Genomic DNA, 13829 nt, shown 5'->3' with positions numbered 1-13829 from the left:
AAACGTTTTTAAGTAATGTTTATACTCAGAGGATCATTTATTGTATGTATAAGAGGAACACAAGCATTAAGATAGAAAGTAACATGCTGTTTCAAACCATATAAAATAATTAAGAGAATCTATAAAATTATTATAATTTCTCAGAGTTGATTCAAAACCTCTTTGTCTTCCTTTATCCATTTTATTTATTTATATCTGGGTTTTTTTGTAACAGAGAAACTGCTTTTATGGTTATAACACCACAAAACTTCAAATATTTTTTCTTTGCATAAGTTATACTTTATGGAAAAACTGGCATGAGTCTGGAAAGAATGGTTCTTCCTTGCAATTATATACACATAGGTACGTAATATTTCATTATTAAAATCACCAAATGTTTATAACACAGGGAAACAAACCGGCTAACGTGGTCAAGATGTAGTTTATAACGCAGTAGCTTTATATAACTCAGCTGCATGTGGCCTGATACAGTTAGACCTAACAACGTCCTTTTGCTCAAGGCAACACTGGAGAGTCTGTACAAGCTGGAGACAGGTATTTTTTATCGCATGCCCAGTAGTGCATTTGCTGCCAGCGGCGTTCAGCTGTCAGCTTCTGCGATTTCGAGCAGATCTCCGGACTTGGCGCAGATCGCAGCAAACACACGCCGTAGCGGCTGTGCAGGAGAACCGCGCGCTGCATACAACCGAGCGGCGTTTCTGTGTGAGTCACACGGACATATGCCATGCAAGACCCATCTGGAAGATTTAGGCAAGATTCAAGTGCTGAACAAACCATGCAAATGAAATTTGTGTTGTTTAATTCAAAATTAAGCTTTTTCTACAAGATTACTCCGTGTCATTCAGCTGTGCCAAGCACCTGCGTTATTATAATCTTAAGAGCAAGGATAAAGGAGATGTAACCTATGCTGTTTTAATAAATCATTCCATAAACACTTCTTAGCAACATGATAAAACAAATTAAACTCCAAACGATCTAGTTGGCTCTAACCTTGCGATCTTTGTAGTACGGGTCAAGATCCTCCAGCGGTTCCCCAATGAGCTCCGGAGGAGGATTTCCATAGAGAGCAGGTAACTTCTGGAACGCTTTTAGGTCCAGCTGAGGGCGTGGTTTCTCCTGAGATCTCTGGTCTCCAGCATTTCTTTCACAAGTCTTCTTGGCAGCAATTCTCTTCTCAATAGCAGCTAAGGATTCAAACGTGAACTTACGGAAGTTGTTGGTACCAGGAAATAAGAACTCAGCCATTTTTCATTCTTCTCTTCCTTTCATTGATTGGTAAATGGTAAAAACTAGAAAGGAAATCAAGATAAGTAATTCCAAAACAGATAAGCTGTGAACATCAAAAAATTATGCTGGACAATTCATGTTTAATAATTGCTTAATTTTTCTGAGCCATCAGATTCTAAGAAAATTAAAAATACTATGAACTATACATTTGTCAATGAGACGCATATTCAGATTTTTTTTAATTGCATGTTGCTGATAGGATGTTAGATCTCTAGAAATTTAAGGTTTTTACACTCTCTTACTTCAGGCACATACTGCCATACAAGCTCTCGAGCTATTGTTCAGACAAGCTTAAGGTGCTGCTTTAGTGCAGCACTTGGTACAGTAAAACCTACCAAACTGCAACAGCAAATATGTGGAAACTACTTGATGGAAAACCAGTCCTGATAGTGCCATGGAAGTGAGCACAGGAACGAGCAGTTTCCAAGTGTCAGAAGAAAGGACTGCTGTAAGCTTCATGGTGCTAGAGATGATAATACCACCTCAGCATTCTCTGGAAGATCTTTTTTTCTGTAATCCCATTCAGTGCTGGATGGTGTATGGTGCTGTCTAGAGAAATGTCATTCTGAAGCTGCAAAGAGGTCTTCTTCAGCTTCTTGTAAGCTACCACTTTTCACTGCTTTGGGTGGTGATCTGGAGAACAGGACAGATTATTTCTGGCTTGTTTTTTTTCTCTCCAACTGAAGGAGTATCCACAGATACATTTTAGCTTCTTCCACAGATTTTCAGGAAGGATCCAGGGCCTCTTTCAGGAGGTCTCCCTCAGGGAAGGCTGCAGTTTCCCAGTCACAAATGCTGCCTCTGTAACTGTTGGGTCACCCAGCAGAGCAAATTTTTATCTCATTCAGGCAGAGGCACCGATCACCTTTCTACTGAACTAGTTAAAGCGCAGAAGTGTATGTTGGCATCATACACTGGGGATTGTCACTGGGGAATAGAGGAGACCTGTTACAGCTTGTGACCAGTAGAGTCACTAGCACTTTCAGTATTAACTGAGGATATTGTGGACGATAGTGCTTGGCCTGACAAGCATTGTGCACAAGGTCTGTGCTTTATGCACACCTGCCAGAACAAACAAGGTGAGCTCATATTAGATAAATGTTTTGCATTCTGTAATAGTGTATTTTCATTAGGTACTAGGGAGGATTCATTCAACCAAATGTTACATGACTCTACAATAAATCCAAACTTAAGATTTCAAGAGTGGGCTAATTTTACCTGCGTTTAGTTTCTACTTTGTAGAAATCTCTATCTAAGCTAGTCTCGTCAGGTTCCCTTCATCATGAACAGAGATCAAGTTGGAAAAGAAAAAGATGGAGTTTATGTAGCTGAAAATTAGATATCTAAAACAGACCCCATAGAAAACATTCTGACAGTGTCTATTTCACTTTAACTAAAAAAGGAGACTAGAGAGCAATTTAACTCTTCTTGGCACCAAGTGAGAGCTTAAGGATAAATGTCTTCCATCCTAATGCTGGGAAAAGTCCCAAAGCAAACCCACGAACTGCATATAAATTTATTGTGAAATGTACCCGTCCGTGTCCTTCAAAAAAATGAAAATTACACACAGAAAGATGATCCAGTCCTGAAACCTTGTCCTAAAGCTCAATCATAAGTTCTAGTAGGAGAATTCTCTAAATATTTTCCTGGAGTTGATTGTGATCTATAGAAAAACATTATTGACCTAGTATGAAGCCATGGAGCTGCTGAAACTAGGCAGTCGCCCCGTCAGACCGTTAAATGATCCTGTCTGCTCCGCTGCCCAGCATGCGTCACTGCTGCGTCTGCACAGAAGAAGATCAGACTGGAGGCCCACAGCCAGGTCTTTCCAACCAGAAGCTGCCACCACTGCTTCCACATGACCTTCAAAGGCCACCCCATACCTAGCAGTTAGACTTCGTCTTCGAACGTTTAAACTGTCCCTGCTGAACAACTGCTGGACGATCTGCTATTGTAACCTTCTAGTGATAAGCCAAAGCCTAATTACAAACTAACTGTGGTGAAATCTCTTAATTTTGTCACTCTACCTACTTCTCCTGTTAAAGAAGCATACTAAATGATAAATATGAAAAATAATCCCTCTTTTCAGCACAGAACAGTAATATTTCTGGAGGGTGAGAAGGACATTCAAGACGAATAGAAGTATTTCAAGCTTTTCAAAATCAGGCTATAAGCATCTCTTGATATTATAGTAAATCGAAAATTACGTTATCCAATCCCAAGTTTTCAGCTCTAAAAAGAGCCAAAGTGATACTTGCTTTGTTCATGTTGAGAGTAATTTAGATGTTGTGGTATCAGTAATGAGAGTTATGAATGATGCATGAAGTGACACGATTTCTGTGCAATGCACACAGGGAGTATAGTAATTGCTTTACCGTGCTTTGCGCCAGAGCATCCACAGACACCCGTCCCTCTGCACAGCTCTTCCCTAAAAGCCTACCTGAGCTCAGAAGCTCACCATTACACTCCCGGGTTTGTAGCAGATTTCTTTATGGTTTTCTCTCCTTTCTTCCCCAAAACCATCTTCCAAATCCCAGAAAATAAACTTTTGATTGTCTCGCTGTTCTCTCCTAGACTATTAGCAGGCAAGTCTAGGATGCAAAGCTGCTGCTGGATAAAGCCTAGGACAGGGGCTGGGAGGAAGCGTGAGTGCAAGGGGAGGCTGCGTGTCCTTGGCCAGAGCTGGCAATCAGGCATGAAGTGTCTTTCCTGATAGAGGTGGTTTATAAATTGTTCCACAAGTGAACAACCATTAAGGAAAGGAAATAAAAGCCCGTGCTTGCTGTTACACACATCAGTAGCAAAATGTCCATTGGTAGCTGTAAAAGCAGAGGAGCAGAAGGCTAAATTACACTCTTCATTCATGGGCAATTCTGAGGTACTCAATCTATTGCTGAACAGAAGCTAATCTTTATTAAGCACTGAGTAATCCTGAAAAAATTGTTCCTGGTTCATTCAAGCTTCTTCTAAAAATCCCCAAAATTGTTTCTGTGATTAATAGTCTCAGGGAGAATAACAGATAAAGTGCAGCTGTGATTTTTTTTATATATGACCAAAGCTAGATTTAGCAATTTGACCAATAGAGAAATATATAAAATGTGTTAATGGAAAACCTTTTTTTTTTTTTTATCTTGATTTTACAGAGGCAATGATGTACATTTGGGGCCTTTCCTCAAATCACAAAATACCTGCAGAATGGTGTGAACTTCAATATGTTGTTAAAATGAAGTTTTCCTACCCTTCGATGGATTGAAGACCAGAGAGTGCTGAATGAAATCAACACGGTTTAAGGGTAATAAGTATATCAAAGAAAACATTGGTGGTTTGTGATTTTAGCTTTCAATCATACTTTCTATGAATTATTTCTCAAATATCAAAACATATAGCTTGATTTTTTTTTTTTTTTTTTGAGATTAGATTGTTCTCTTCTAAATGTATTTTCCTTTTTAGAAGTATCCGTTTTGGCAGACTAGGAAACAAGATTAATGTCAAAGACATTTTCTCCCTTTTTCTAGTAATTACAGTCATTCAGATTCAATGGACAGTTAATCAATGAGAGTTACTCCCAATTACTAGATTTACTGGATTCATGAGATGGAAACATAATCATGAGATAATTATGGAAAGGGATTAAAATACATTGACAGTTCCTGTGATCAGCATGAGCAAGGTAATTTGGATGAACAGAATGGCCAGAATTACCTTATTACATTACTTTTCTTTAGCCTGGATGATTGCAGTTTTTGTCTGTTAAAACCATCCCTTTGATTTATGGTTTCCATAGCAGACAGAGAAATTCTCTTTTAAGTGACTACAATACGGACTGTTTGAAGAGCGCTCCTTAAAAGCTTTGTCCCGTTCAGTCAACTGGAATACTATTATTGTCTTCGACATTGTTAGAATTTTGCACTTTGTTTTTATCCAGTGATGATATGCAATGCATGGAGGCACAAGGTTAGAGAGTCAGATAGCTGCACCAGCTATTTGTACCCCCGGTAGTTCTATCAGGAGCCAAGAATATCAGTATAGGACTTCATAGGACGCATCTGCTGCACTGCTTGCAAGAAAGTTACCAAAGCGGCCTTGGGCTGTGGCGCATCTTTCCGAGTCTGAATTTTATACAGATAAGATAAATCTTTCCAAAACCAAATAATGAAAGTTATAAACAGAGCAGTTCAAAGCTTCTATAGAACTGTTCCGTTCTTTCCTCAAAAATGTTGCTATATTTTATGAAGTAGGTGGTTTTATCAAACCAAACTGACATTGTGTTAATGATCTTTAAAATATATATCAAAATAGCTTTTATATATTAAAGTGTTCAATATTTCATCGAATCATAAAATAATTCAGGTTGGAAGTGAGCTCAGGAGGTCTCTAGTCCAACATACTGCTCAAATCCAGGTAAGTCCTGATGTCAAAACAGGTTGTTCAGGGTTTTATCCAGGCAAGTTTCCAAGGACAGAGACTGCATAACCTCTTTGGACAACCTGTCCCAATGCTTCACTATTCTGATGGGAAAAAGGCTTTCCTTATATCCTTGCCTCTTGTCCTCCTACCAAAACTGAAATACAAAACCCAATGAAGTAAATCTATATATGGAAAATAAAAGCTATTTCTATTTCATCCCATTTTGTCTACTTAAAGCAGATGACCAAAAAAGTTTCACTCTGATCTGAGTAACACTATCCAGTGTAGCTCCACTGAGCTTGCCAAGGGAAGTGATGAACAGCATATTGCATATTGGCTGTGTAGTTCAGCTCATCTTTATATCATCATACCTTACCTGAACTAAGCTGCAGCACAAGCCTTCAAATATTTCAGGTTCAGCCTCCAAAATGTTTTTATGCTCTTTATATGACCTAGTTGAGAGGTCTGGTCTGATGCAATTCCCAGTGCAGCACCTGACCGAAAGGAGATGTCTACAGCTGATCTAGCTACCCCATACTCCCTTTTACAATCAACAACGCTTAGGGCACAATTCAACTAATCATAAATAAACATAGATTAGGTCAGATGATCAGCACTGAAAAATGCTCCTGTCTTTCTTCACTGGCTATAAAAGAAGACTTAGAGTTAGAAAAGTCCCACTTCTCCAGTCTGGAACTCACAGGCAATAGTTCTCTGCAACAGAGAAAGAAAATTGCAAACATGGCGTGGAGGTGCTCAAAATTGTTCATAAAGACCTGATAAAGGCTATTAGGGTTCAGCCGGAAAGGCACTTCGCGTGGGATTCATCTCACCTCACTGTAGATATCTCAGAGATGGACAGCTACATCTCCACTGTCTCTCCAGCTGCCTGGTGAGACTGTTTCAAGTTACCTAACTTGTTTAAGGTTAGGTGAGATCAATATTTTTCATCTGTTAAGCCTACTCTTCCTGCTGCCACAACTAATGGACAAGTGCTAAAAGTTTAGCTAAGTTTGCTGAACTTTCAAAGGTTAGTAATTCTGTAGTCAATGGTAGGGATTGGGAAAACATCATTACAGTCACCAGCAGACTGCAAACATAAAAATTTTAGAATTGTGTTGTATTACATGGCTTCCTTAATGACTACTTACAAGAATAGCCCTCTTAGCAATTAATGAAGTGTTAAGACACATTTTCTTTTGCATAGTAAGAGTGGACTAATTTTCAACTACTTTGCTATCATAAATAATTTAAATCTGTATGGAGATCACTTTTTTCTTTAAGTGCTTTAGCAGTCAATTGACAAGTTGTTGAGTAGCCAGTTGCAAGTACAGAAGAAGTTAGGAAAGTCTGACAGCCACAGGAATCTAGGGAGAAAAAAATATAAAAATAAATAAAAAAGCCTTTAATGGCCATAGGCCACTCCACTGCTGTATCAGTTAGCATGAGTTAGGCTTGGTTAACATAGCTGTTAGCAAAAGCCCATAAACTTTAAATTTTTACTGTAGTAGATGAAATATGCTTCATTCCAAACAACAGAATGAACCTTGAATAATTTTGGCATGCCCAAGGAAATAGATAGCAAACTATGGAAACAATCTGTTGGGCATCAAACACTGGTTGATCAAGACTGTGAGCACCAGCAACAGTGAGGGCACATCAGAAAATGACAGCAATTTGAACAGAATAATCGTCAGTGAGATATTCCCCACACAATCCAAGAACCAAGGATATTGGAGGTAACAAGAGGATGGAGGAAGACTCTGGTGGGGAATCCTGTGACCATGCACCAGGATTTGAGACCATCTCCCCAGACTTGGGGGATGCCAGGGATTAGAGAGAATCCCACGGAACGCCATGGTCCTTCCCCAGGACTGCACATGGCATGGCTGGATCCACTAAGTTAACTCAATCAACTTCTCTCCTAGACCACACCATCCTTCCTGTGGTACACGGATGTTCTGTAACTCATAAAATAAAAATAGTCCAACCCTGCTCAAGTAGGGTCACCTAGAACATGTTACCCTGGATCATGTTCTGACAGCATTTGAATACCTCCAAGGATGGAGACTACACAGCCTCTCTGGGCAATCTATTCCAGTGCTCTGTCACCCTCACAGTAAAGACATTTTTCCTCACTGGAAGACAGACCTTTCCGTTTTCAGTTTGTACCTGTTGCCTCTTGTTCTGTTGCTGGGCACCACTGAAAAGAGTCTGGCCCATCCTCTCTACACTCTCCCTTCAGATACTTAAATGCATTGATAAGATCCCCCTTCACCTTCTTTTCTCCAGGCTCAGCAGCCCCAGCTCTCTGAGTCTTTCCCCAGATGACAGATGCTACAATCCCTTAATCATCTTCATAGCCCTACACCAGACTCTCTCCAGTAGCTCCATGTCTCTCTTGTACTAGGGAGACCAGAATTGGATGCAGTACTCCAGATGTGACCTCACCAGGGTTGAGGAGAAGGGAAGGATCACCTCCCTTGATCTCCTGGCAATGCTCTTCCTAAGGTAGCCTAGGTTATCACAGGCCATCTTGGCCACTAAGACACATTGCTGGCTCGTGCTCAACTTGCTGTCCACCAGCACTCCAGGTCATTCTTTGCACAGCTGCTTTCCAGCAGGTCAGCCTCCAGCCTGAGTTGGTGCATGAGGTTATTCCTCCCTAGGTGAAGACTCTGCACTTCTCTGTGTTGAACTTCATGAGGTTCCTCTCTACCTGTCTCTGCAGCTTGTCCAGGTCTCTCCGAATGGCAGCACAGCGCTTTGTGTATCAGCCACTCCTCCCAGCTAGGTATCATCAGCAAACCTGCTGAGAGTGCACTCTGTCCCTTCATCCAGGTCTTTGATGAGTAAGTTGAAGAAGATTGGACCCCGTATTGAGCCCTGGGGAATACTGCTAGCCACAGGCCTCCAGCTAGACTTTGCACCAGTGGTCACAACCCTCTGAGCTCTACCTTTCAGTGCAAACAGCCCCTCTCTCTTCCTCACTTCCCTGGTTTCAATAGTATTGTAACTTCTCAGATGTTTCTATTATTTGACTCTGAAGGAAACCAAAGATTAATAGTGGACCTTGGAATTCTTCTGACTGGGAAAACAGTTTAATTGTAGTTGAAGTTAACACCGACACTCAGGAAAAGGGATCTGAATTAATAGAAGTGTGACTTTGAAATGGGTGAAATTAAATGCATTGATTGTCCACATCTGGAACACCGTGTACACTTTAGTTCTGTTTTGAGAACAATGTAAGCAAGGAAGAAAAGAAAACAAAGATGGGCAGCTGAGATGGCTAACAGTAGGGTACATTTTCATACAAAAAACGACTATATTGAATTTTTATCCTGGAAAATAATGTTATTGAGGAGAGAATATTATAAAAATCTGCAACTATGCGACACGTGAAGAAGATGATTAGATGATGATTACTGATCTTTTTTGTATTACAGGAACGAAAGGCTAATAAGCAAAAATATCCTGTGACTGATTAGAAAAAAATGAGATGCTTCTTATTTGTTTGGTTTTAGTAATAGGCAGCCAGACTGTGGAATTCCCTGCCACAAGACATTGTGAATGCCAAAGGTGTGCAAAGGTTTGTAAAGTCGTTTGAGGAATTCACAGAGGAAAACCCATCAAGGCTGTTAAACACGAAGATATCACCTATGGCCCAGCTACTCCTTTCGCTTTGGATGCCTAGAAACTGAGAGCACAGCAGGGAGCTATAATGACGCATTTGCCTTGTTAATATGTTCTTCCCTTGTTATTATGTTCTTACATCTGCTGTTTACTTCGTGTTGGAGGTGGGATGTGAGGTTGGATGGACATTTTCTTTGACCCAACACGGATGCTCATGTGTTCCTGTTAGTTAACACACATTTAATCTCTTTTGAGTATTAGTGTGCCTTAGTTAGCATCACCTGAAGATGATATGGAATATAACTTCATTTAGAAACACCGTACCAAGATATATTATCTGACCTGGGGGCAGATTCAAGGAGCATGGCCAAAGAGAGTGGGAGCTTCTGACTTGTCAGCCCAAGTAAGGAAGAGGGGGAAGAGGAGGAAGAAGGAGAGGAGGAAAGGAAATGTATTCATTTCATCAAGCTTGGATAGCCTGAGTCATGAAAAAGGGAGAAGAGAAAGAGCATATGCTACAGGTCACTATTAGCAGCCAGGAGCTGTGATTTTGGGCAGCAGATTTTTTATAGTGCTGGGCTGAATCATCTCCAGATTTCATGTATATTCCAGGTTTGCAGCAAACAGAAGGATTTTGAATTACCCTCACCCATAAAGAGTGAGAACTGAACAAATCCCTGCTACCTCAACTTTGCAATAGGCTCGGGACACATGCAGAAGAGCAGCCGCAGCTGTATTCAGGTGTCATTGCTGAACGGTAACATGGTTTTTTCATTTGAGCTCTCAGTTAGCAGGAGTGGATTTAAACTGATTTAAACTACTTGACTTTGGAAGCAAAGTAGGTTAATCAAACTGAGGCCACTTTAATACTGAATGTATGTCCACACAGCGGTTTAATGCAACTCAAATAATCACTTCAAGTGATGTTCACCACTGTAATTCTTATCAGTGAGCAGCTTTAGCAGGGAGAGCAGAGACCAGTGGTGCACGGAGCAGAATTATCCTCACAACACTGGCAAACACAAGGGTGAAGCACACTGGCAAGTTGATATAAGGATCCTTGAACCTGCAATGTTGATTTCTTTACTTTTAGTGTTAGAAAATCATCCATCAGCTGGACCATCAAGCATCTCTCAAAGCTGTTATCTGGTTGAATTTTTTTTTTTAAAAAAAAATGTTTTCTGTCACTGGCTGTCATTTCTTCCAAGAGTACAAAGCATTTGAAATCATAAATTGTGAGAAACTGCATAGTAAGATCTAGAGCCCTAAAGGCAAGACTGTCAATATGTCAGAAACCTTACACATGTCAAATCTGCATAAACATTTTTGTTAGCTTTGATTAATTTAGTATCAATCCAAGCAGAAATGTGATTCTGCTGCACTAGAATTTAAATTAGATAATAGATAATTTGATAATTAGAGCATCACAATTTCTTCTTGTTCCTGAAAGATGATTTTATCCTTTAGGTAAAATATTATCCTACACAGTGCTTTGAAAATGACAGTTAAGTCTGGTTTTTTTTTGTTGTTGTTGCCACATATACAGAGTTTTAAATTTAGTTAACATTGTTACCAGTTACACAAACTTTTAGCTCATATTAATGAGTCTTTATTACAGCAAAGAAAGCTATACAAACTCGATGAAATACTTATATGAGATTTTGGATTGCAACCAATAGCAGGTATCCTGAATGCACTAAAAGTATCACACATTTGCCATCTTGTAATTCTGAAGACCGGTTTCATCATGTATCTTTTGATATGGAAAGATCTCTTAACAGAGAAATAATAAGGTTTGGAGGAACTTTTCAGATACAACATAAGGGAAATGTTTTCCCAAAGCATAATAAAATTAATGATTTTAAAAATGTCAAATATTCCACAAAATAAAATCTGGGAAAAAAAAAGAATTGTTAATAAAACATAATGAGGAGCCATTTAACATGCAAGGATTCAGAAAGGTTATCTGGAGTATACAATCTAAATTTTAACTTTGATTGTCAAAAATTACCAGGTGTTAGAAATTCTCTGAATTACCTAATCTTTCAGCTGCAACATTTTCTACCCAGAACCACTTTTCTTAATAAGCTGAAATGCATCTAAGCAGAAGTCAGATCTGAAGTTTGCATTTGCATGGGGGATGTCATTTAACAAGCATTTTAGAGAAAATTCCTAGCTTTTTTCTGCTTCATCCACACTTCTCGTCCTATAGAAAGAACCCTGAAATTTCAAGAACTTTTCTCCATCTCTATGGAGAGCAGTGTCAGATCAAGTCTAATAATTTAAAAAACATTCAGCATTTGGTGCTTCAAAAAATTAAACCTATGAAACATGTTAGAAGAAACAGTACCAATGTACAGTGCCATGGCAAGGCCCCCTGGAACAACTAGTTCTGCTGGGTCTCTAAATTGGTCTCTGAACTGGTCCCAGCTTATCACTCTTGCTGTCAAGACCAATAAAATATCCTTCTATAACATACAACTTCTATTCCAGTAGAAATCATCTCTCTTGAGATTTACTTGCTGTCTCTGGGGTGAACTGAGAGCACATATGCTACTGCTAGAAAATAAAAGCTATTTCAGATGGCAAATCTGAAACTTTTCATCTCTTCTGCCTGATCAGAGCAAAAAGACCCATTTCTGACGTTTCTGTGAGTTTTGAAAGGTTTTCTTCTGCTGCCAATTCACCACCAAACAGCCTAATTTATGTTCTCCTCTCGGTTGCATTCTGTAATTTACTTCCTCAGCAATATTCTCATATCAGTGCATCTGCCACACAGTTTGTATTGAGAAAAGCATTTATTCACCAAATACAAATTCTACAAATTTGTTCTGCAAATTTATTCTACAAATAAAAGAGAGATTTAATTAAGCCTTCAATTTAAAATGAGATCACTTTAAAAAAAGATCCTTTCTTCTCAACTCTCAAAAAACTAATTGTTAGAACACTATTACTAAATAGGATAAACCTGAAAAAAGAAAAAATATTATTCTAAATAATATTATAAAACTTTAGTTATTGATCTTTTCTATCTTTATTTTGAAATAAATGTTGTAACTAGAGAATCTGAACTTTGTATAACAAAGTTATTTCTCTGCCTTCTTATGCACAGAAGAAAAACTGCCTCATATATTTTTTCACTCTTCTACACATTATTTCTGGCACTAGAGTACTCATTTCAGCAAAATCAAAGGTCAAAAACAGGAAACATCACATGAGAAAGAACAAACTTTTGTGTTTTCTTTAACACCATCCCACCTGCACTTTCCTTTACATACCACTCACCTGCACTGAAGTTTCTGCAATGATTTTTAGGCACACAGAGAGTCACTGAACCGTACAGAAGACCCCAGCCCAAACCACCTCGTTGCCAAGAGGAAAAAGAGTGCAGCAAACATACAGGACTTACGCTCTTTTCTAAACGAAGGCTCCAGGAGTCACTTCTTCCTACGCGAGAGAAACATGTCTCAGCCCAGGTATCTCCCAAGAAAGACTTAGAACAAATGTCCTCGCTGCCTCGTCCTCTCTGTTTCCCCTTTCAGCAGTTTCTCGCTACTCTGGTGATACCCTTCCTCGGGGAGGGAGTTATTTGTACGTGGGAGGGAAAGAAGGAAGGGTCGGAGGCATTTGTGTCTATTTATCCATCAAAGAAACTAATGTGATTATACAAGGTCTCACGGGAGAGGCTGTAACCTCAGCCAGCAAGGCTGGGGAGGCTCCGATCTGAGCGTTTCTTCAGGATACTGCTCCATCCCTGGATTTCTTTCGCACAAGAGCAGGTCATCGGGAGCGGAGCTGGACACGGCGGATGAGGAACGTGGGGGCGAATGTGTTCTTCAGCCTCACAGTGCGAGCGCTCCGTGCTACCGCGATCTTTTTGTAAAGGCGTTCTGTTTGAATATTTAGATTTCAGCTCTTTCCTTCACTAAAGTAATTCAAGAGGTTTATAATGCAAAATCTATAAATTAGACCAAAAGATTTTGAGTAAAGTTGAGTAGAGGGCAGAAAAAGTGGTGTGTGTTATTTTATGTGTGTACATGTGCATGTGTATGCACGTGTGTGTATATATATACATATATATATACACACACATATAAATAAAACAACAATGCATATATATGATTAAGGTTATACATATAATACTAACACCAGTGGAAAATTCTAACCAATACTCATTTAAATTTTCTTAATGCTTACTTTCTACTTCCAAATCATTACAAAATTCCCTTTCAAAGAATAAGTCTTTGCAAATTCAGCATAAATTTCCAAGTTGAAATGAGTTAAACGACACGGAATGATAGAACTAGTCCTGTGAGTGAAGGCTGTGGACTAGGGAGGTGGCCTAGGAGGTGGTGAGGAACCTGAAAGAGGTCACGTGCTCCCGAAACCTGTAACTTCCCCAGGGACTGAAGCCACTGTTGAAGAAGACTGAAGAGAGATTTCTTCTTTGTGGCTACATCTGTACCACTACAAAAACAGGAGAGGATTTGTTCTCCAGTCCT

At 39.4% G+C, this 13829-nt stretch overlaps 1 protein-coding gene across 1 annotated transcript in view; it reads right to left on the bottom strand.

The window, feature by feature from the left end:
* The window catches only part of LOC134136754 (sodium channel protein type 5 subunit alpha-like), a 34333-nt gene extending 33088 nt beyond the window's left edge, over positions 1 to 1245 (bottom strand). Inside the window, exon 1 of the mRNA XM_062568775.1 lies at positions 991 to 1245. Within this exon, the coding sequence (XP_062424759.1) occupies positions 991 to 1245 (255 nt within the window). The remainder of the gene's footprint in view (positions 1 to 990) is intronic.
* Positions 1246 to 13829: the final 12584 nt, after the last annotated feature.

Source organism: Rhea pennata, chromosome 2, assembly GCF_028389875.1.
Source record: "Rhea pennata isolate bPtePen1 chromosome 2, bPtePen1.pri, whole genome shotgun sequence".
Taxonomy (NCBI): Eukaryota; Metazoa; Chordata; class Aves; order Rheiformes; family Rheidae; genus Rhea; species Rhea pennata.
Note: the sequence above shows the minus strand (reverse complement) of the source record. Positions and strands in the feature narration are given on the sequence as shown.